At 39.3% G+C, this 25,799-nt stretch overlaps 1 protein-coding gene across 3 annotated transcripts in view; it reads left to right on the top strand.

Moving 5' to 3' along the window:
* The window catches only part of LRP8 (LDL receptor related protein 8), a 246,887-nt gene that overhangs the window by 139,152 nt on the left and 81,936 nt on the right, over positions 1-25,799 (top strand). For all 3 annotated transcript variants that reach the window (XM_042464975.1, XM_042464974.1, XM_042464973.1), the window contains exon 3: positions 19,130-19,252. In XM_042464975.1, the coding sequence (XP_042320909.1) occupies positions 19,130-19,252 (123 nt within the window). The remainder of the gene's footprint in view (positions 1-19,129; positions 19,253-25,799) is intronic.

The raw sequence follows: 25,799 nt of genomic DNA, 5'->3' as shown, positions 1-25,799 counted from the left end.
TCAACAAATCATGAGAGAGGTTCATCACAGATATAACTAGTTGCCAGCTGTGAGATTCATGGCTGAGCTAGGATTTAAACAAGGTTGCATAAATCAGATCTCAGTACTGGCTTATAGTAAAAAGGAACCAAGAAGATTTCATTAATGTTCCTTGTAATCTATAGCCCCTTTTGAGCCTATCCCCTAAACATCTGCCGCTTGAGGGCACACAAGGAGAATTACAGTAAACTTGAATAAAATTGTATTGTAAGGCTAAAATACAAAGCATAGTTAGTTGAGGAAAGCTTCACTGAAGCTCATTGGGCTTCCTTCCAGGTAACCATGCAAAGGATTGGGCTGCATGTTATATGCCTTCAGTTAGACTCCCGATTTATGGTGACCCTATTGAGTTTTCATGGTAAGGTTTATTCAGAGGAGGTTTGTCATTGCTTTTCTCTTAGGCTGAAAGAGTAGGTTTCTGTGGCTGAGGGGGGTTTCAAATTCTGGTTTACAGTTACAGCACTACACTTCACAATTACAGCACCATGGTTCCACTTTAACTGGCATGGCCACATCCCTGTGGAATCCTAGGATTTGCAGTCAAGGTAAGGGCATTGAGAATTTCGAGTGAGAGATCTCTCGTGTCTCAGCAAACTGCAAACTTCATGATTCCATAGAGCGCAGCCATGGCAGTTTTGGTGGAATCTCAGTCCCGAACACAAAAAAAGCTGGTGGCAAGAATATTGTATAGGAACTACAGTAAGTAACACTGGTCTTATAGGAATTGCACTGCTTGCCAACAGGCTTCTGGTCTAAATTCCAGCTCCTAGTGATAACATTCAAAGTCCTATGTGGGTTTGGATTTTGATATTTGGAGGTCTCCATATGTGCCTACCTGAGGATTGATGTCTACTGAAGGAGACCACCTCTGTTTTCCACACATACCAGACATATACTGCAGGACTAATTCTTTGCAGGGAGCTCTACTGCCTCACCCAACATTGTTGTTAATTACCACTAAGTCAACTTTGACTTATGGCAGCTCTGTGAATGAGAGACCTCTAAGCCATCCTGTTATCAACAGCCCTTCTCAGGTCTTGTAAACTCAGGGCCTTCCTTGATTGAAGCTGCATCTGCACTGCAGAAATAATGTACTTGGACATTGCTTTAACTGTCATGTCTCAATGTTATGAGATTCTGGGATTTGTACTTCTGTGAGATATTTAGCCTCCTCTCTTAGAGTGCTCTGGTGCCACAACAAACTAAAAATCCCAAGATTCCATAGCATGGAGCCATGGCAGTTAAAGCAGTGTCAAACTACATTATTTCTGCAATGCTGATGCAGCCTAAGTCTGCTCACCAGTAATGCAGTCTTCCTTTCTTCCTACTGCCTTCTATCTTCTTGGCATCTTTGTATTTTCTAATGAATCATGTCTTCTCTGGTTGTGTCCAAAGTACAACAGTATCTGTTTAGTCTTGTTGTTTTCTTGAGTGACGTGAATTGCTCCTGGATCCATTTATTTCTCTCCAGCACTATATTTCATATGAGTTGATTTTCTTCTGTTCAGTTTTCACAGCTATACATAGAAATTTGAAATACGACAGCATGAACAATCCTAATACAAACCCCAATACTCCACAGGATTTTGCCATGTCATTTCAAGTGGAACCACGGTGCTATAATTGTGTAGTGTGAAAAGGTCCCTAGCTTTTCAAGGTTTCAAATTGTGTGTGATAGCTACATGATTAAAAAAGGGGGTGCTCCAGTGTAGATAATGGTCCTCCCAGCATCAGAGCCAGAGCACTCCTTCCCCCTTTTGCACCTTGCAGGTTAAGTAGACACTATCTTAAAACACCCAAAAGATGTTAAATATTTTTTAAAAAACCTTCAACCTCCAGAGATAAAGCATTCTGACATGTTCTCCCACTGTGCCTGTTTCCCTTAGGATGTTTTCTGTTATCTTTGCATGTTAAAATGCACAATAGGCTTTACTGGGGTGTCAATTTTATCTTTTACCTATGTTTTAAAGCATACTTCTTTCTGTAAATGCAAGGGAATTACTGATAAATAAATACTTAATATAGGAATAAATGCTCCTCCCCCTTCTTGAAATTAAAAAGATTTAAGAGTATATTAGGAATTGTAGGTTAAAGGAAAGAAATTTATGTTCTTATCAGGTGGAAGGCTGAATTCTTCTCTATCTCAGGACTGCATGGCTCTCTGGGATAGGCTCTGGCTAATAGGCTACTTTTTCTGAAACATAAGTAGATTGATTCTTACATTTGGTTAGAGACTGTTATTTTTTTTTTAAGTCAATATCAGAAGAGCACATTGATCAGGACATACAGTAGATATTCAGAGATCTAAACTCCTGAAATATGAATATATTAGCCACGACGGTTCCTCCTTTTTATTATATCCTGCTCTTTATTTAGAAAGCCAAGAACTGCTTAGGTGGCTCTCCCAGTAATGTTCCATCCAGCCATAGATCAGGTCTGACCTATTTAAGTTCAAGAGTTTCAGTGTTCTTGGATCATTCACGTTCACTGCTTAGCTTGGCTTCATAATTTGTGAAAGAATACTTAGGAATATAAGGGAGATGCAGGGAGAGTATAAGGCAGGATAGCTTCCAGTGGCCTAGCCTTTTCCCAAGAGTCTGCCTGGAAGAAGAGATTCTTTTTCTACTTACTATGCAAGGATTTCTCCCCCCCCCCCTCCCTTTGTTGTTGATGGTATATACTGTTATTCTTCTGTTCTCCCAATATGTTTTGCATTAACAATACACTGTCCCCTTTGATTTCTTTCTTTATTTTTGTGGTAAAATGCTAAGAAACAAGGGCATGGTTTGTTAATACGACAGTACTTTATGGAGAAACCCTTTGGGAGAAAGGGAGATTATCTAGCACTAGAGTGAAGGAACAAACATGTTGATTGTAGCTAGGATTAATTTGATGTAATTGCCTAAATTCCATAAATGGAAACCAAGGCTTCCAGTTATAAATAATGCATTTTAATTAATGAGTTGCCAGGCACTCTAATGAAACTCAGGTTGATCTACAGAGCTGTAGCGTCCAGCAGTTTTAATAAATGGAATGGGTTTGACTGAGTTTTGTGATGCACATTGAAAAAATGAGGAGGACTGCTCAGTAAACTCATATATAGAAACTGGAAATACAATGGCATGGACAACCCTAACTTTAGTATTCATTGATAAATCTTGACACATCAGGATCTTGTCTAGTTCTTTCATAGCTGCCCTCCAGGTCCTACTCTTCTTCTGATTTCTTGAGTGCAGTCTTCATTCAGATTAATGACTGAACCAAGGTATGGAAAATCTTGAGCTATTTCAAAGTCTTCATTTTCTATTTGATAAAATGGTGATAAAATGCAGCCTTGCCTGATTCCCTTACCAATTGGAAACCATTCAGTTTCTCCATATTCTGTTCTATCAATACCCCTGTTAAATTATATATCAGTACATGTTGCAGACACATTTCTTTAAGAGTGTTGCTGTACATCTGTTAATAAAATCATCATATAAAACTACTGGTACAAAGAGATTGAATGCAGTTAATCACATAGTAATTTTTTTAAGTGTATGAATTTACCAGCATGCCAACTCTAATCTGTGTTTCAGATAATGACTCAATAAACTGAGTTTATTAAACTGAGATATGCACAAGACTGTGCATTTGTTTTGCCATACTAGCATCACATCTCCATGTATCATGATAAAAAAGTTCTGTCTTAATATGTCACAATTTAATCTCGAGATATGATCCCAAGATAGGTTAATCCAAACTGGACTTCTGTGTTCTTTCAAGTTACAAATCCTTTTCCTTTTTCATGTTTGATTATATATACATCCAAGGATCTTCAAATCTTTGATTTGCTTTCTTTTTTGCCAGTTATTGCTATCTCTCAGGTGCTGGGGTTTACATAGAATTGGAACATAGCTTCTTGTGCTGCATTCTCAGTGTGGAGAAGTTTAATAAATCAAGTGTTATTTTACACCAACATATTTTAGACAGAAAAGACTACAGTTTTTGGAACACCTATTCTTACAAGTGCTGTTGAATCATTCAAGACTATGGTTATGATAAAGGCAAAGGTTTGTTACTGAAATACATGATTCAGAACTAGATTTTCAGAAGTGACCACATTTTAAAATGGATAGCCAATTTTATCCTCCTCAAAATATATTCTGAGACTCCAGCAATTAATACTAATAATTGACAATGAAAATTATGACCTCTCTGAGTTTACCTGCAAGAAAACAATTAGCTTACTGTACAACTAACAGTATATTGTTTTGTTGAACAGTACACAAACAAGAGTACAGTGGTGCCTCGGGTTACGAAATTAATTCGTAACGCGGCCGCTTTCGTAACCCGAAAAGCCTTCGTAAGCCGAATTGCCATAGGTGCTAATGGGGAAAAGCCGCGATTCCGTGCGAAAAAGCCGAAAAAAGCACCAAAAGTTTTTTCGTAACCCGAAAAAACATTCGTAACCCGAAACAATAATTCCCTATGGGATTTTTTCGTATCCCGAAAATTTCGTAACCTGGGTATTTCGTATCCCGAGGTACCACTGTAATGTAAACCCTTCTGTTGTTCCAGTTATTGAAGTTATGATTATTTAAATATTTGCATAAGTACCAAAAAACCAAGGAAACCAGAACTCTGTGTTAGAATATTAATAAACATTTGCTTGGCACTGTTCCCTTGTAACAGGTTTGGATTCAGGAATGGGCCTGCTGTTCAGTTTGCAACTGATGTTGGCTTTGGGGGCCTTATTAAAATGGCTTTTATGTATAATGCCATCAGCTTTATTGGAGATCAGGTTCAGTCAAGTGCAAAGTGAAGTGCATTCTCATGAATAAATGAATGAGTCTTTGGTTCCAAATCCTTGCTCTTTGTTGTGCTATGATCAGGTTATGAAGGGTGTTTGTTGCGTTCTTGGTATTTTCCATGTTTTGGTCTGTTGTGTATTATGCATACACTTTCCCAACTAAATTTATGGGGCTTTCTTCCTGTTATGGATGGGTGTTCTACTCAACAATTTTCATGTGCTGTTTTTTCATCTCCTTCGCTAACTTGTTTTATTGATACACTCTGTTTCCCCCCATGTTTTCTCACTGATCTTCTCTGAGTGAAGGTTGGCAGCAGCAAGAACCACTGCCTGTGTTTTTGGTCTTTAAATTGGAGGCAGGGTCTCAAGAATAAATCTCTATAGAAAAAGTGCCATACCTATAAAATGGCTAAGTGTCTTTCTGACTAATCTTCCTTCTTTCACAGTTAGGCTGACCATATTTCCCTGATAGAAAAACAGGACATTGGGATGGCAAAAACAGGACAGAGTTATCTATGTAATATTCCATATTCATCAAAAAGTAAGACAGTAACAAAAGTTTTATTGCATGAACATATTGAGCTAACAATAATTCTTCAGTGGCAAAACTCATGCAAAAATTTACGTAGCCGTAAAGGGGGACTATATTTCACCATGATCGTACCATGGGTATTTCTCGGATGGAGTAATCTTACGCAACAAATTTTGGTCTTTCAACACCTTATCATAAAACTTCTCACATTCCATTACACATTTTTTTACAACCACAATTTCAAACAGAAATCTTCAAATCATTTTTGCAACATAACAGGGCGTTTTTCTTGAAAATGGGACAAAATTAACATTTATGTTAAAACAGGACAGTCTAGAAATATGGGGGGGGGGGATGTCCTATTTAAAACTATATGTATGGTTAGCCTATCCACAACCCTTTTAAATAAAATTTTGGGAGTGTGATGCTTAAGAGTGGTAATACTTGAGGGCATGTGTGTGTGTATCTGTGTGTGAGAGAGAAAGAGAGAGAGAGTAGAATTTAATTTCCTTCTGGATATATTTAGATTTAAATGGAAATCTCTCACTTTTGTCCTCCCACAAAATATCTGGTTTCCATAGTTGCACCTGTCAATTAAGCAATGTTGGAAGAATACTTCATAGTTGACCATATTCAGGACAGGGCTGGCTATAGATGGTCAGTCCTTTCGCCATCCCCATTAAAATGATCTCTTAATGTGGCATGAGAAAGAGCGTTTCGCCACACAAAGCTCATCAGTCTGAAATTGTATGGCACATGTTTACACTGGCCATGCAGCTGGAGATTATGATGTTGTACTCTAAGTACTTTTACAAGTTCTGTCCATATGTGCTGTATTATATGGATTGGCACATATTACAATGAAGAAATCAAAATAATAAAATAGTTCCCATACTTTGGATCAAACATCAATCAGGAGGTAGCGTAGTGGTTTGAGTGTTGGACTACAACTCTGGAGACCAGGGTTCAATTCCCTGTTCAGCCATGAAACTCCCTGGGTGACCATGGGCAAGTCACATGCTCTCAGCCTCAGGGGAGGGCAATGGCAAACCTCATCTGAACAAATCTTGCCAAGAAAATGCCATGATAGGTTTGCCTTATGGTCACTGTAAATGGGCAGTGACTTGATGGTGCACAACAACAATAATTTTGGAGTTACTTTAAAAATATTGTCCTTCTCGTTGGGAATGGTGATTCTCTTTCATATGATTTTATTTCATATGACAGTATATATTAAGCTATTGTATAATAGAATTAATTTCTAATACAGAAAAGTCTCCTCTGTTAAAATGTAGGAGCAATAAAGATTTTTTATTTTTCCCTTGCTCCCCAGCAGCAAAGTACCTACGTTGATTTATGTCAATGATTGAAACATTTCATTTCTGCTCCATACTTAGTCTAACAACACATTTCCTATTTGGCTACTAATTACAAATCTGCTCACAGAACCAGTATTGCCTTTCTCAGATATTCCAGTTAAACAAATAAATAAACTACTTCTGTACTTTTGGAAATAATGAATTCTGTGCACAATACTTTGTATCTTCGAGCTATGCAGATTTTTGTATATTTTGTGTGAATATATTTAGCCTACCACTTAAAGAAAAATTAAAAGGAATCTTTACAGCCAAATTTGGAAGACAACAATTGGACATTTGGATTGCTGTAACCCAAGGATGAAGAGTGTATTCTTTCTGGATGTCATTGGATATGTTGGATAAGGCTGATGGGAGCTGCCAATCCACTTAGATTACACCCTATGACAACTTTTTTGACCGAATGCTTGCCTTCAAATTTTACTTCGCACACACTTCATATTAGAAGACATCCTTGGTGATGGTCCAGTAAAGCCCACGTTTTTATTGTATGGATTGACACATATTACAATGAGGAAATCGAAATAGTAAAATAGTTCCCAAACTTTGGATCAATCAGGAAGGAGACTGCAGTCAAAAAATGAGAAGTCTAGGATGAAAGAACTAGAAATGATTCTGAAGAATAAAGATATAAAAGTGAGCAATAAAGTTGGAATCTTCCAAACCATTGTATTCCTAATCACCATGTATAGATGTGAGAGCTAGACAGTGAAGAAAAAAAATAAGAAAGAAAATCAATTCATTTGAGATGTGCTGCTGGAGAAGAGTCCTGAGGATAGTGTACAGCCAAAAAGACAAGCAAATGGGTCTTTGAACAGCTCAAGCCTGAAATCTCCCTGGAAGCCAAGATGGTCAAACCGAGGCTGTTGTACTTTGGCCATGAAGAAGGGATAACGCATGAGAAAAGACAGTAATACTGAGAAAGGTGGAGGGAAGTACAGTAGAAAGAGAAAAAGACCACATGCTAGATAGGTAGACTCAATTAGGGAGGTCATGGGTTTGAATTTAGAGGATCCATTCTAGGCAAAGCAGTGGAGGATGGAGAGTCTTGGAAAAGTCTTATCCATAGGGTCATCATGAGTCAGGGTTGACTAAAGATCAATTAACAACAAATGTCCAAACAACTGGAATGAATTGAGACTTTCTCCTGTGCAGGGCTTTAGGAAAGAAACTTTGGCGGGATACACACCGCCATATAGTACGTATTGTATACGTACTAGGATTAGGAAGGGGCGGTGCTTCCGCACCCCCCAACCCTAGTATGTATACAATACGTACAAGATGGCGGCACCCCTTCCACATGGGCGCCGCCATCTTTACGTACTGGACGCATAGCGTCCAGACGTGTCGCGGTGCCTATGACGTTGCGAATGCGTCATAGAGGCGCCACAGAAAGAAGCTCCGCGTGAGAGTTGCGCGGTTTGGCTGCTGCAGCTCCCGCGCAGAGCAAATGGCACCGGCGGGGGAGCGCCGCAAAGCGGCGGTTTGTATCCCGCCTCTGTTTCCTTAAATCCAGATATACAGCTCATCCTCAAGTAGTCTATAAAAGTTGCAATTAGCGGTTTTCAAAAACAATTTCCTGTGTTAAATTAAAAACTGAATGTTTTTTCCCTAGTGGGTTGATATCTGTGTGTATGAATAACTGTTTCAGCACATGCACCCCACCCCATAAACATTAAAATGCAAAGTCTGTAAAATTAATATTTAAAAGACACTTCTATACTTCTATTGAGTTTATATATTTCTGCAGTCTCCAAATGTTAGCAGATGCATATAGAAGACAGTAATATCTGGAGTTAGATTTTGACTTCTAATTTCTGACTTCTGAGGATTTTTACTTAGACTGTACCTGTTCCCTGCCTTCTGAGCTTTTGTCCAGCTTGAGAATTAAGTACTTGTGTTTAATTACTTGCAGTGGCATGGAACACTTGGTATGGATTCTGCATGGGTCTCCTAGTAGTCTTCATATTTTCTGTTGAGTATCTCTTGATACATTCCAGCAGTAACATAACACCCATAACCATATCCCATGAAATGCTTTTGCAATTTTGGCATGAAGATTCCAGACAAATATGTACATAAAGTGTGCACAAACCCTCAATTTGAGAAGCAAGCCCTGAGCATTTTGTATATTACATTCCAATTCCCATGGAGTTTTCCAGTCATTTTCAAGGCATATGTTAAACTCTGAGCAAGGACTAGGCATGCTCATTTTGCTCGGGGGACACACAAATGTTTGAATAAGCAAAGACTGGCATATTAATTTATAGGTCTTGTCAACCTGCTGCAATGTTTTTATGCCTTCAAGGATCAAGTTCTGCAGGGTTTTTTTTAAACAGCCTGTGTAAACTCATTTTATCATCTTTCTAGTTGAGCTTTTGGAGAAGGATATGGCATGGGTCAAAAATCAAGCCTAAATGGTTGCTTAGCACAGGCCCTGACACTATTTCCAGAAGATGCTAAACCAACTGCTGGATCAACATCTGTTGATCTTAGGGTTAGGTGACAATAACATGCTCTGGGATTCTTTGACAGGTAATGTTAGATCTTGTCAGAAAACCTTAGTCTATATCATTGGGCTCCTGCAATCTAGTTCTTAGGTTTCTCTGCGGGAGTGACTTGGCTTGACCCCTTTTAGCTACTCATTTCCTGAAGCAGTCTATGCTTCTTTCCCTCAGGCTTTCCTCAAGACAAATTTCATTTACTGGTGGAAATGCCTGCTTTTGCTCTCTGTTTTATCAAGCATGTGCTGGTCATTTTTCTCCTCAATTGTCAGAATATATTCGCCAGATATCTTCTCCACATCAAACTTGATGGTGATCTTACCTGCTTACTTGGTTGATAGCATTCTTTATATTATGTTCTTTCAGTTGCCACTAAAACTATCCATGGCTGATTGCAGTAGAACTGTTACAGCTTGCAGGATTTGGCATTGCCTTGTTGAATGAGCCCGTAAAAACTAGAACAGATGGCTGCCTTTAAAACAGCCATTTATATAGTGAAGCTCCCTTTCTCTTTCTCTTCCCTCTGCATTTAAATCATTAAACAAAAGGAGCTGCCCTTCCCCACCAATTCGGAAATCAGAAGCACAATGGCACAGATTTCTGTCCTCTGTTATTGCTTTGAAAGCCTGCTAAGACACCCATCTGACAAAATTCATGTCTGTTTGATAGGGTCTTGAAATATGGGATGAAATAAACTCTCAGGATGTATTCTTCTTTTATAATTTTGTTATAGCCACAGCTAGTAAGTATGCTTTTACTACAATACACTCCCTCCCTTCTCCTGTCTGTCTTTCTAGCTATCTAGTGAGCTTTTAATTCTATAACCCCACCAGGGTTCCCAACGCAATGTATAACAAAAAGATAAAACATTTGTTCAAACAGATCAAAAACAATTTTATAAGCCAACTTTAAAATCAGTCTTAAGGATCAAAAACCACAGAAAACAGTATAATTTTGCTGCCTGCCAGAAGCATAGTAGCCTATCTGACTTCCCTCTGTGATGGAGTTCTATAATCAAGATGCTGCACCAGACAAGCTCTCTTGTGTACCTACTATCCTAACTCACCAAGATACAACAGGACCTGCACTGAAGATTTCAAATTCTGGATAGGCTCATATGGTAGGATGTAGAAAGCTCAGTGTTCACCCTTCTTTTTCTTTTAAGGGAATTTGACCATGTAACAATTTTTGAACTGGCTCTACTAAGTGTGGCAAGTTAACAAGAGAGGAATGGTAGATGAGGTGAATATAGCAACTCGTATCAAACCAGACAACACTGTTGACCTTTTTTTAATTGTAAGGTGTGTTTTTTACAAACCTACCAGTTCTATTTAAAAAACACACACAACTGCAACAATAACAGATTAAGAGTCAATGTGGAAAGACTTTGCAAGACTGAGGGTGTAGAGTAGCAGACCCACCTAGAAATGAGCAGTGACACAATTGAACTCCAGGAAATCTTATACAGTAATGTCAGGGATTATGCCAGCCTACTTTACCAACTCACTGTGCTACATGGTCCTCAGGTACAGGTAACTTTCAGTAGCTCCCCATCCAGAATGTTCTGCACAGCATTTTGCAAGATGTGGTGGTCCATGTGCAGCATCCTCTGGAAAGTCTTTAGTGCCAAACCACTTGACAAACCTCTTCTTGGGAGACGCAGGGTGTTTGAATGTCACCCTCTGCTTAACAATGACAGCCAGCCACCAGGGATTGTGCCGGAGCTTCCCCACGTGAGCTCCCCTTTTTAAAAATCCTTCCCATGCTCTGTTTTGGTTCTCCTCCACTTGCTCCTTGTCCGCATTGCAAACATTTGTTTTGAGAGGCTTCCATGTGGGGACCAGGCACAATATTTCCATACTATGGTCTTTTCTTTCATGCTCTCCTGCCCCTCCTTGGAGTCTTCAGTAGCCTTGCTCATCTTCTCCTCTGTACTGGGGAGCAGATTCTGTGTATCCCCCAGAGAATTTGCTTTTTTCATCTCCCCTTTAACTTCCAAAGCAGCATCAGATTTCTCCTCAGAAGGTCACCATACCTTCCTTTGACCAAGACTAGCTTCTCTTCACTGTCCATGTGCATGTTTTTTGAGCTCTTCTAGAAGCTTCCCCTGCTCCTTTGGTTCAGCTACACCTCCCACAATCTCTTTTCCCCCCAAGGCTCACAGTTCCTTCAGCAGAGACTGATATTCTTGCTGTGCTTCAATTAGGCCTTTCTCCCTCTTTTAAGGCTCTGCCTCGGCTTTATTTATTTCTTCTTCTTCCATATCAAGCTTGGGTTCAAGGGCTTTCCTTTTTTCATCAATCTTAGCTTGCATCTCCATCATCTTGTCAGGTGAAACTGTCTTCTTTCACACTCTCTTTCTGGCTGAGCATTTCTTGGCTGTTGACATTTTTGAAGAGGTGCACACTACATAGTTGCACTGTTGGTAGCTTTTTCTTTTTTTAATCTTCATTCTTCCCCCCCCCCCCCCCATGGAGGAGTACAGTGGACGGTTTCCCACTGTTTGCCAGATTGAAATGTATGGTCACCACTAGTGATCGGGATGGTGGGAAGGTAACAGTTTTTGGTGCAGTCATGGACCCCTGAGTCATATTTGGACAACGCTGGCTCTTCGGCTTAGTAACAGAAATTAGCACCACCCCCTACAGTTGGTTACAACTAGACATTCATATCAAGGGACTACCTTTACCTTTTTACACTGCAAAAGCTAGACAAAAAAAAATCATTACAAGAGGTTCTTATTTGTGTACTGCCTTGTAATAACTGCCACATCAAATATTGTTCAAATCACCCACTATTTGCTTTTCTGAGTCCCCTTGAAAATGCTCTTATATTCTCTTCTTGTTTGAACATCAGTCATTATAAAAATAATGTTTTATCTAGCAGTCCTAGTGAAATGGGATCTTGGTGCAGCTTTCCTATCAGTGGTGGCTTCCACAAGACTCAGACATGTTAGTTAGAGAGGATTAATATGCTCTGCGTCAGATACTGTGTTGTACTGCTGAATATTAGCAACAGGCACAACAGCAGCTTAAAGTACTTTTTGTACAGGTGGGGGGATTGAATGGGAATAGCATGGTTGAATTGCTGAACAATTGCTTTGGGGAGTTTCTAACACAGAGAGGTTTCTTTAGTAATAAGTAACAGCTAAATCAAAGTGACTCTGTCACATTGTATCATCCATAGTTCTGTATACCCTGAAAGTTTTTCTCCTGCTCTACTTGATTTTTGTGACATAGGAAGATAGAAGAACTCCAGCAATTTGTAGTTTGTCACCATCCTAAATGACCTTGGGCTGATTGATGTCTCTTAGCTGCTATTTTTCCCCTATCCACAAAATGGGTATAATGATTATCTGCTGTAGCTCACAGGGAAATGAATAAAATGTGATATTAAGAAAAAGACACATCTGAAAACATGAAAATATATTCTACTGGGCTTGAGATGAAAGTTGAGCAGGGATGTGACTCATGTAGTCTTTCTGATGCTCTTGGCTCACAACTTCCAGCATTCATCACCTAGAATCATAGAGTTGGAAGAGACCACAAGGGCCATCCAGTCCAATCCCCTGCTATGCAGGAACTCATAATCAAAGTATCTCCGACACATGGCCATCCAGCCTCTGCTTAAAGACTTCCAAAGAAGGATATTCCACTACACTCCGAGGGAGTTTGTTCCACTGTCAAACAGCTCTTACTGTCAGGAAATTCCTCCTAATGTTGAGCTGGAATTTCTTTTCCTGTAGCTTGCATCCATTGTTCCATGTTCTAGTCTCTGGGGCAGCAGAAATCAAGCTTGCTCCATCCTCAATGTGACACCCCTGTAAATACTTAAACAGGGCTATCATATCACCTTTGCCTGTGCTGACTAGGGTAATAAAACTTGTACTCCAACAGCAGCTGTAGGGACACAGAATCCCCACCCTTGGAATAGAGGGATACAGCAGGAGGATAGTTTATTATAGTGAGCTGGTGTAATGCTTCCAACAGCCTTTCTTAACTGAGTATTATCTAGAAGTGTTGGATTATTGCTCCCATGGCCAATGCTAGCTGGGAATGATGGGAACTGTAATCCAATATATTTAGAAGGCACCAGGTTGATGAAGTCTGGCCGAGAGCATCAGCTGACAGCCTGATACTCCAGTTCAGGTCTCATCTTGTGTTCTTACTAGGCTGCCTTAAGCAAACCACTCTACTCCATCTAATCCTTCCTGCTGTATATTTAATAATTAGTTAGTTGTATTTATGTCCTTGACCTAAATACCCTAAAGGCACCAGATCCCTTCTGATCTTGGAAGTGAACCAGGGTCAGCCCTGCCTAGTATTTGGATGGAAGGCCACCAAGGAATTCCAAATGCTATAGGCTATTTTTCAGAGTCAGGAACTGGCAAAATCACCTCTGAGTATTTCATGCCCAAGAAAACCCCATGAATGTCATGAAGTCACCATAAGTTGACAAGTGACTTGAAGACACATACATACACATACAGGTATTTATATCCTACTTTTCAGTCAGAGTTGGTCCCCAAAGTATTTTGCAGTAAACATTATCAAGAAGTACAATTCATTAGATGTTTATAGCACTCTCTTCTAGCAGTTCAGGTTCCAGACCCTTTCTTCCAGAAAGAAGATGCAGAATGGAGACAGATCCAGGAACTGACTGCTGGCAGAGGTGTCACCCCTGTTCCCTTTCTGTTGATGTGTAGGATCTTCCAGTCTGTAATAATTGATAATTTAGTCCAAGTCCTCCTCCTCAGTAATTTGGGAATAATAACATTAGTCTTTATAGAGCTGATGTGTGTATGTGCGTGTGTCTGTTTATGTGTGTATAAACTCCATAAATGTACATGAAGCACTTTAGAGCATTCAGACATTTGTGTGTACATGTGTGTTTTTACATATACACACAGAGAATAATACAGTGGGCCCTTGATATCCACTGTTCCAGGAACCACATGGATACCAAAATCCATGGATGTTCAAATCCCATTAAATACAATGACATAGTAAAATGGTGCTTCTTATATAAAATGACAAAATCAAGGTTTGATTCTTAGAATTTATGTTTTTAGAAAATATTTTGAAGCCATGGATGTTTGAAGTTGTGGATAAAAAATCCATGAATAAGGAGGGCTGGCTGTATGTAAATATAAGCCTTGTCCAGGCCAGGTGTCATTTTCTCTTTGAATCTAAGTTTCTGTGATGGCTAACCTTGGTGTCTTTCCCTTCATTGTTGCTTGATATATTGCTCATTCAAACTACAGTAGACTGAGATGAAACAACTAAAGCAAGCCAAGCAAATGAATTTCAGATTGACTTCTTTTGTTTCTTGTCTTGACTGTTTTTTTAAAAAAGACATTCACCATCCTTGAATAATATATTGTAGATTTCTTACACACATAAACACACACTTAGCCCATTTTACTTTCTAAGAGGAATAGATGTTGTTATTTATACTGATCTGTGGAGATTGCCCCTTCCCCTCCACTGTGAAGCCCTTCAGCAGGGGAAAAACGAGTTTTTGTTTGTTTGTTAGATTATGATTTCTTGAGAATTGGCTGAAAGCCAGTTGACCTATGCTGAGCTTCCCAACTTTCTAGGCTTCGTTGTACAAATAAGTTAGATAATTATGGTAAAGCACTTCATACCAAATGAGCAACAGTGATAACTAGTAATAATTAATAATGAAGGGATGACACTGGAGCATTGTTCTGCCACTAGCCTACCCTTTCTCCAGAGAAACCTTGTGTTTCTTGCGGGCAAATAAAATTGGTTGTATAAAATCCTTCAAGGTTAATCATATGCTGCTGCATTTGTTTTAATATGTTTGTTTTAATTAAGAAAGGGATTTGCACATTGGGCATGTGTTCACATTTCAAGATCCCTGAACTCTTTTGCATTAGGAATAATTACAGCCCTGGAGTTTTATGTCTCTCAGCAGTATCCTTTAAAGCTATTTAGATGGTTTCAATGGAGATGAAAGTCCGTATGGATTTCTTTTCCCCTATTAATCTGGCACAGACTACCAGACCTCCTGGGTAAGTTTACTTAGCAGCGCAGTGTTCATCCCTGTAGTTTAATCTGCACATGTTGGATTGGCACATATGACATTGCAAGGAAGGAGATGCTTCAGATCCTCTGATTGTGAGGATACACACTGGGGATATTAACACCTTCCAAATGCTACCCTGTGGGTCATTGTCAACAATGTGTTTTAGTTTTCTCTCCTTTGTGGCTCCCGATAATAAATTAATTTTGCTTCCAGAGAACAGTGTGGAGGGAACAAAGCAATCAGTGACACCATCTGCTGCCTGCAGGTTTGTGTGGATGAAGGAGCTGCATATCTCCATCACTCAGGAATGCTGACAGAGCCTGATGCTGGCAGGAGCCCCTTGCCTCCAAGACACCAGGCTCGGCAAAGTTAGTAGATTGATAAAGAGATGCCTCTGTCATGCCATGGTGGATAAATGGCTCTAGCAGTGGCAGGTTAGGAGCAGACGCATGGGAACCTCTTTGTTGAATGCTGCAGTAAAAATATAGTTGCTGAAAGCTAAAAAGAAATCAAACAGAATTTGCACTCTTGTTGTCCACATACTTTAAGAAGGCTGTTAGATGATAATGCGATATTATATAGTAATTGCCATCATCAATATATCCTGAAGGAGAAATTGGAACATGGCGACTATTAGAAAATGGAGTGTTAAGTATACAATTTGAAATCTAGAATTATACAGCACTTACATTTACTTGAAATGTAGCTTTGGCTCTGAGATGAAGATACAACCTGCAGTGTCATCAGTGTCAGCATGTTCATGGGGAAAAAAAAACCCACCAATATGTGCATTGTTTTTTCTCCTTTATTTTTCCTTCATGCTGAAAATTTTCTATTGTCTAACTCAGGCAAATTTACATCACAGCATTATGGATGTCAAAATATAAAATAAAAGACCATTATACTCTGTTACATAAAATGATATAGATTGAATTAAAAAAACAACACCAAGAAGCCAGTGCCAGTTCAGATTTAAAGTATCATTTTTCCTTCCAAAGAATCTGAAACCTGTAACATCTGAAAATTCATGCTGTACAGGGGATATAAGAGTTACAGTCTTGTGGACATTGGAATTCAGATTCTAAGAATTCCTTAGACCCTCTAGGTACTTGGCTGCCTAGCTTACGGCAGACCAGGACCTCTTTAATGTCAAAATGGTTAAGTCAGTAGGAACAGGAAGATGTGTGGCACCTCTTACCTACAAAACCCTACTGTGATATGAGGAATCAAGAGAAGAGTGGCTGGTAGAAGATACGAAGTGAAAGACTGGGGACGTTATCAGACAAGGGAAATTGGAAGTATAAGCCAATGGCAATCTGAATGCAATCATGGGGTTTAGTGTTATTGCGTGATAGACTACCACATGAAATTTCGGGCAATGGGAAGTCAGTCCAAACGCAATCATGTGGTTTCACATTCCGTGAGAGGTGGTCACACGCAATTTTGGGCAATGAGAAGTCAGTTCGAACACAGTTCAAATTCACGTAAATTCGCTGAACTAGCGAATTCACATGAATGCATTCTGGCCCCACTTTCTTTTCATTCAAAGTTAAGAGAAATTCCTCCCGTGTGATAAACTCCTTAGAAGAGTACAGCTCATAGCTTTCATAAAAAGAGGTCTTGCTTGAAATCTTGGATTGCTGCTACCAGTCAGTGGGAACCCTAAGCTAGATGGTGTATCTCAGTATAATCCAACTTGCTATGTTGCTAAGATATCCCTAAGGGCGGGGAAGTGAATCTATGGCAGAATGCAAAATACAAGCCATTATATTCATGGGCTTTCAGCTGGTTGCTTTGTATCTGTACATAGCAGGCACCTCTGACTCTGTGGTAAAGACTTAGAATTCATCATATGTTTTGTACAAGGGAAACCTCTGTTTCTCATGAAATGCTTCTCTGAGTATAAATTATACTTTGTTCCATAAAGATCCACAACATTTCTTTGTGGGATGTCATAGCAAATACTCTGTTTTATGAAAAGACAATTAAAATCACAAATCCCTTTTCACCTGCATGTGTTCCTCTTTGTTGACATAACTTCTTTTTGCAGCTTGTCCTTTGATGCTGACGTAACAACAGTAATATTTTACCAAATGGCCAAATTCATTGTCAGTGTGTTTTCATGCTATCTGTTCTTCTCTCTGTTTTTTTCTTAGTGTTACTGAAATAAGTTAAGTGGGTGGGTTTTGACAAGAGTTGTCATATCTTGTCACTCAGGACGGAGAGGTTTAAGCTCTATTTTTAGCTAACATTAAGCTCATGTTCATTGCATCTCTTGCCTGCCACGTCTGCCCTACAATCATAAACTACTTTATAATCCTGGGAGTGTAATTCTTTGAAAGAGCTGAGGGTCTCTTACTAAAAACAACCCTCAGTGCTCTCTACTTTTACAGTTCCTCAGATTTTTTGGATGAAGCCATGACAACTAACCCAGAAGTAAACTGCTCTTCATTTTACTGTGTGTTTTTAAAATTATATTTATATCCTGATATATAAAACTTTGTGCTCAATTTCAGTATCTTTTCCTGACCACCAAGGGCTTACAGTGTTAGCTTTGGGCGACCTGACAGAGCAAAGCAGGAAAAATAGGCTGCATCTGCACTGCAGAATTAGTGCAGTTTGGCACCACTTTAACTACCAGGGCTCAATGCTATGCAATTCTGGGATTTGTCATTTTGTGAGATATTAAGCCTTTTCTGCCAGAGCACTATGGTGCCACAACAGATTACCAATCCCAGGATTGCATAGGTTGCAGTCATGATAGTTAAAGCAGTGTCAAACTGCATTAATTCTGCAATGTGGAAACAGCATAAGAAGTTATTTCCATGTATTACCAGTTTTTGCTGTGGTTTCGCTTGCAAAATGATAAAGCTAAAAAGAAAAATAGGATGGAGGAAAAGAAAAAGGAGGAGACATCATAGTGTGCCATAAAATTATGCCTTGTGTGGTCAAACTGGGTAGTTTCCAGTTTCTCACTCTTTCATAATATTGGAATAGGATGTCATATATTGAAATTGAATGGTGAGAGATTCAGGACAGACAAATGAAAGCAGTTCTTCACATAGGCTGCATATGCACTGCAGAAATAATGCAGTTTGACACTAGTTTGACTGCCATGACTCTACCCTATAGAATCATGAGATTTGTAATTTATTGTGGCACCAGATCACTCTGCAGAGGCTAAATATATCGCAAAACTACAAATCCCAGAATTCCATAGCATTGAGCCATGATTGTTAAAACGATGTCAAATTGCATTAATTCTGTAGTACAGATGCAGCTACAGTGTACTTAAACTGATACATTTATACCAAAAGGTGTAGAAATGGCTGCCAACTTGGCTAGCTTAGAAAAAAAATTGAGCAAATTTGTGGTGGATAAGATTATTTATCAATGGATACTAGAGATGGTATGGATATATCACCTCCAGTATCAATGGGAGTATACCTCACTATACCAGTTGCTGAGGATCATGGCTGAAACAAATACTGTTTTAACTCAAATCTTCTTTCTGTCCCACATTCAAAAAACAAATTAGTATGAGAAGTGGGGCCCAGTCCCAGTTGGTGAAGTGGATGGATGGATGGATAGATGTGGTGACTGTGTCTCAATTGCTATTCTCCTATTCACAAGGGAGGACTCTGTGGGCAAAGGTGATGCTGTGGAAGTGCCAATACATGAACAAAATATTGGGATATAATATGAAACAAGTTTTTTCCATGTGGGAAGTGTTGGGATTAATTTTGGATTAATCTGAAAAGAGAGGAATTGCTGACCAGTTGAACTATATGTATGTATGTATGTATGTATGTATTTATATCTTCTTTCCTTTCAGCCAAGAAGACCTGTGCAGAAACTGATTTTACCTGCAACAATGGTCACTGCATTCCATCTAGGTGGAAGTGTGATGGAGAAGAGGAATGCCCAGATGGGTCTGATGAATCTGAAGCAACATGCAGTGAGTACTCTGAAATTTAATTTTGTAATAGTTTGGAAAGTATAGAGTGGCAAAATAAACATATTCTCCTCATGCTCCCTCTCTTCCTATTCCTTCTTTCTCTCTCTGTCTCTCTCTCTCTCTCTCTCTCACACACACACACACACACACTCATTCAGAGATACTCACATATACTTCCACCACACCACCTTGAACTGGGACATTTATTGATGCCCTTTTAAAACCTTCAAGCTGAGAGCCAATAACCTGACCTGACTCTTACATGTGTTTTGCCCAAACATCATCTCACCTGGCACTGAGCAATAACATTTACCTCTTGAATGTTGCATGGTTGTCCTCTATAAGTTATTCCTTATAGAGGCAAACTGCTCTCAGGCAAATAACAAAGGATATCTCAGATCAAGAGATCACCCAGCAGAAAAGGAATGACACAAAGCAAAATAATCTGTATACAAAATTTATACAGCGAGCCCTTGGTATCTGCTGGAGTTTGGTTCCATGAGCCCCTATGGATAACAAAAGCATCAGCTGCTCAAGTCCCATTATATACAGTAGTGTTTTAAAATGATGACCCTTGCAAAATCGAGATTTGCTTTTGAGATATATATATTTATTTTCAAGGTGCAGATGGATACGGAGGGCCAATTGTAATAAATTACTTTTACTGAACTGCTGTAAATTGATGTTGGGCTTTTCAACATTTTAGACATTCTGTCTCCTTCCACATCAACAATATTATTTATGTTACATGGTTACTGAATATAACATAGTCTACAGGGAAATGTGTCTACATAGATCGGCAATGCTGAGTGCGACCTATTTTAGCTATAGACAATGCAAGTGAATTATATTGTGACCCCCACACACACCATAGAAGAATACTGATAGAGAATTTCTGATAAGAATCCTGCTATAATTCAAAATAGAGCAAGTTGTTATGCTTAGACAGATGTTTTATATTTGGGGGGGGTAATCAAACTCTTGTATCAGTCAGTCAGAACTGATAATTTTGCTCTCAAAGGCTGATTCAGAGCTGGTAATTTTGATCTTAATGGCTGATTAGTTTGAGATTTAAATCTCCCTGAGACAACTCACCCAAGAGTTTTCCACAACCCATGCTTAGGTCCTATGGACCCAGTGGTTTCTCTGGATAGTATCAATTACTACACTTGGGCCCAGGATACCTAAGGGACCGTCTCTCCCCGTACATTCCGCCTCGCACCCTCAGAACGTCTGGGCAGCAATTACTGAAGGTGCCTGGGGCCAGATTAGTCTCCACCTCGCGGAGGACATTTTCCACAGCTGCCCCAGCCCTTTGGAATAAGCTGCCCACTGAGCTCCGCTCATCTACCACCCTGGCCCAATTTAGGAAGGATCTCAAAACCTTCCTATTCCAGCAGGCATTCCCCGAATAAATATCCTGTGGGCCTCCCTCCTCTTCCGTGGCCATGAGGTTGGGCTATAGGGGCTTTTTATTTGTTATTGTATTTTATGGATTTTTTAATCTGTCTTGCATTGTATGTATTTTAATCTTGTTGTAAGCCGCCCTGATCCCTGGAAGGGCGGGATAAAAATAAAAATTTTATTATTATTATTATTTATGTTATGTAAATGTTAACCTGCACCAAAAGTTGTATTATTTTCTAACTAGGATGTAAATCTGCCATGATCAGTAATTTTTATACTGACCTAGGGCATATCTACACAGATCAAATGAAGCAATTTCCACCCCCCTCTTCACAGCAACCTGTCTACATGACGCAGAGCCAAATCCCTGAATTGAGATCAGACTGTCTTTATGGAGTAAGGCCAGTTCTGCACTGAAACTGCCCTATTCCATCCCTTAAACGGATTTTTAAAAACTGAAGCACTGTGGAGCAATGCCAGGCGGCTGTCTACACATGCCTCCGTATTGTTAGCTGCTGCCATTAGTGCTTGTCACTCCCTCTGAGGTCACAACAAGGCACTCAGTCATGTGATCAATCCTGGGTGCCCCATTTTTTCACCTCAGAGAGTGTTAATCATTGGATCCAGAGCAGCTCTGGAGGCAGAATACTCTGGAAGCAGTATGGGGTATTCTGGCCAGTCTAGACTAACCTCTAATAGCTTTGAGTGGCACTCTTTTAATTTACATGGTGTCCTTGATAAAATCAGTATGATGATCTCATATTGTACTTGTATTACAATCCACAACTTTGCAAGAAAACATGGCATTTCTAAAGCTGTACTCCCTGGTGGTGCAGTGGTTAAATGTCTCTACTGCAGCCACTCACTCACAAACCATAAGGTTGCGAGTTCAGTACCAGCCAGGGGCTTAAGCTCGACTCAGGCCTGCATCCTTCTGAGGTCGCTAAAATGATTACCCAGATTGTTGAGGGCAATTAGCTTATAGTTGTGAACTGCTTAGAGACTACTTAGGCAGCATGAAGCAGTATATAAATGAAGCTGCTATGGGGCAACACATTGAAAGCAAGCCGACAGCTCTCCCCTGGAAAAAAAGTAGAAAATGCTTACAGACAGTCACAAGAAAACAAATTTATTACATTTCCCCTGTAAACTAGACTTATTTGCACATGTGGCATTAATGTAAGCGTCAGGAATGCCTCAGCTTTTCTTCATTATTTTTTCCTACATTGTTATTCTCATCCTTTGATACAGATCATTCATTTCCCATCGATCTGAAACAGTGGAGAATTATTAAATATCCACTGATGCTAATTAGGTGGGGATTTAACCTAAAGAAAATTGAACTTAAATATTAGGTAATACACAAGGGCGAGAGTGTGTTTGAATATGATTAGTATCATCTTGTTTGAGGAAAGCAGCTCAGAATAGTTATTGGGGTTTTGCTTGGGGAATAAATGAAGCAGCACATATTTTTAAAATGTGGAGAAGAGTAAGAGCTGGTAATAACTGTGACAGACTGGTGCAGAATTTGTAAAAGTTACTTTTGGGACTTATAACTGCCAGAATCGTCCAGCTAGAAGGCCATGGGCCATGTTTGTTTAGCAATTCTAGGTGTGTTAGCATAAAAAGTGAACTTTTCAAATTCTGGCCAACTGTCTCAACATTTAATAATAATAATAATAATACATTTTATTTATAGACCGCTATTCCGCAATGATCATAGCGGTGTACAGTAAAAAATTGCAATACAATACAAAATACAATGTGACAGTTAAAGGAGGGAGAAGTCTCGTCCTTCAGGCAGTCCCTGATGTTGCTGGATCTGCCTGATCGCTCCCTCTGAGGCCGAGATGACAGTTAAGGAGGGAGGGGCCTCTTCCTTCAGGCAGTCCCTGATGTTGCTGGGTCTGCCTGATCGCTCCCTCTGAGGCCAAGATGACAGTTAAGGAAGGAGGGGCCTCTTCCTTCAGGCAGTCCCTGATGTTGCTGGGTCTGCCTGATCACTCCCTCTGAGGCCAAGATGACAGTTAAAGAGGGAAGGGCCTCTTCCTTCAGGCAGTCCCTGATGTTGCTGGGTCTGCCTGATTGCTCCCTCTGAGGCCAAGATGACAGTTAAGGAGTTAATTTAAATTCCTGTGTGCAGATTGTAAGCATGCGAAATTTGAACAAAATAAAGAGTTCCAAAATGAAGTTCTTCTACTGATTCCGTGGTGTGCTACTTGATATGGGAAGATCTAGTTGCAAGAAAATGTAGTGAGGAGTATCTGTGGATAGTAATGGTGGAAGCAGCAGAGGGGGAAGGCATTTGTTATGTTTTGTTATTGCTTTTCCAGGCTATAGCAATACAGCTGTTGGGAAAGAGCAGAACTTGGCTGGGCGGGCAAGTGCATGTCCAGTTGACATGCAGAAGCTGGCATAGATTTGTGTTGCAACACAGGCTGGCCATGCTGGCTCCAGAAATAAATAACAGGTGCCAATGATTTCCTGTCACCTTCAGTTTCCACAAATTTATTCTACTCATTTGATTTATTCACTAGTCTTCCATTAAAAATATCCAAAGCAGAGTGAAGCATTGCCTTCTCCTTTCAAACACTTTTGTTATGTTTGTATGTGCATTGTAATGTATCTGAACACCATGCACTGGATTACAAGCTATATACTACGTATATAGACTCCCTAGAGTAAATGACAGCAAAAGGAATGGTGGTTTGCTTGTCTTTGCCAGTACTCAGTGCAGAGAAGAATATAAAATTATCCATCTTCTTTTCTCTTGTTTCTTAAGCCTACTAGTCAGTTCTGCCTTCCTCCCTAATATGGAAAGATGCACACAAATTTCTAACAAAGCTTTCGTTTTACCAGCCATACGTAGTAGTACCAAAGTAATCATCTCAGCAGTGACATTAACATATTTATATGCTCTCATGTCAGTCTGCCTCCTTTTCTGTCAGAGCTGTCTTATTAATGCAAGACCACTATCCCATTGGATGGATTTAAATTAACTAAGCAGTTTCCTTCCCCAGAATTCCCTGCTTGTAAATCTCTCTAGCCTGAAACTGCTATGTTTAGACTGCACAGTTCACTGTGAGGTCCGCAATGATTTCATTTGACCTCCGTCAGCTTCTTCCTGTAAATAAGATTGTCCATCACTACAAGAAATTCTGAGCCTTCCAGTCACCTGACATTGGCTTCAGTTTACACTTTCATACCAGTGTTTAGTAGTTTTTTTAAAAAAATTCTTTCACACAGGAGCTTAATCTGGATAACTGAAACCATGCAAATTGGTCTGCTGTTTGAGCCAATATGTTTTCACATGTTCATAAGGACTTAGAAAGCCACTTCACTAAAAAATAAAAGGTGAGATTTTGTGGGCTTTAAATTCCCCACTATATTTCAAAATAGCATACTAGAGATCTACAAAATGTATACAGAGCTATTTAGGATTTCTTCTCTCACTTTGTCCTTACAGATCATGTATATGCTTGAATAATTGGTTGCGGGAAAATCCAGAATGGGTAGATACAGACACTGTCAATGTCTGTTGTCCAAATAGAATGAATCGATTTCAGCAGGCTTATTTTCTTGTCATCCCAGGACAATGGGTCATGTTATACATGTACTTGTGTTTTGAGGTATCTTTCTTTGACATAGAACAACAGATTCCAGAGGAGATGATCAATTCCCCAGGAAGTTTTTACTGGTATAATCCCAAATGGTATTCTCTTACAATTTTTGGGAAACTAAAATGAGTATTTAAAAAAAAAAAAAAGTTTCTCATTAGGCATTTTAATCTGTTCTTTAAAATGGTTTCAAAGTGCTTTAACAACCTAATATTGTTTCCTGGCACTGAGTTGTTTTTGAATTTCTTAAAGATGTATAGTTCTTTAAATAATGTTGTTTATTTATCCAGGTTTTTTTGCAGGGAGCATTAGTAAAATATAATATTGTCTGACATTGTGACCACTAGTGGAAAATTAAACTAAAGGGGCAAGAAAAAAAGCTTGTTAGTATAAAAGACAACACTGGGGAAATCTTGTGTATGTATAATAAGATCCAATGGTGTAAGGTGCATACTTCCCCAATCACCTTTCCCTCTTATTACACATACACAATAAAAACAGTGAACCGTAGAAAATTTATGCACATGCATTCTGAAAACTTGCAGGAAAAAATTTAAAATACCAAAAATTGCTATAGCATTGCATGTAACATGTTAATTTTGCTAATGCTTATAGCAAGCAGTAGCTGCTAGTAATGAAATAGATCAATAAGCCATCTAGCCGGGCTACAATAACTGTCTGTTTTTCTTTACGGATTCAGGCAAGATTAGGGATTGAAGTTAGGGTCTTAAAAAGTACACAAAACCTGTCTTCTACCACAAAATTGTTGGGCTTTCATATATTTTGACTATAAACAATGAGGGTTAATGATCTGTGCCCAATTACATTGAACCACATTGTGCCAGTGGTTGAACATGTTCAGTATTATTACTAGGGCAATCACCACTATTTTTTTATTGCAAACGAGTTATGCAGAGTGGTTGTATAACAGGTTGTGCTAGAACTTGTGCATTCATTTGTGATCTCTTCGATAAGCACTTGTGCAACAGATGCGCAGCTGGATGTAGAGTTGCTTTGTACAGCTGTTATAGCACAATTGTGTGCAGAGGTGTAATGCAACACAACTGTGCTAGCTGTGTTTTTATTCTTTTTTGTTTGTTTTTGTGTACCTTCAAGTCATTTCTGACTTATGGTGACACTAAGGCAACTTGTATCAAGTAGTTTTCTTGACAAGATTTGTTTAGAGGGGTTTTGCCAGGCCGTTCCTCTGAGGCTGAAAAAGTGTGGTTTGCCCAAGGTCACCCAGTGGGTTTCCATGGTCAAATGGGGATTGTAACCCTGGTTGACAGAGTTGTAGTCCAGTGCTCAAACCACTGCATTGCACTGACTCTCTCTACTTGTGTTAAATTGGTTTTAGTTTTATGTGCTCAATAGCAACAGTGAACATTGTTGTTTGTTTGTTTGTTTGTTTGTTGGCTAAAGAAAGAGGCTGTCTGGACCAAATGTTTGTATCTTGTATCCTTCTGGATGCAGTTGAGCTGTAACTGCTATCCAGCATCATCCAGAGGGCCCAATGCTTCCTA

Source organism: Sceloporus undulatus, chromosome 4 (genome assembly GCF_019175285.1).
Source record: "Sceloporus undulatus isolate JIND9_A2432 ecotype Alabama chromosome 4, SceUnd_v1.1, whole genome shotgun sequence".
NCBI lineage: Eukaryota > Metazoa > Chordata > Lepidosauria > Squamata > Phrynosomatidae > Sceloporus > Sceloporus undulatus.
This window is presented reverse-complemented; position numbering and strand designations above follow the sequence as displayed.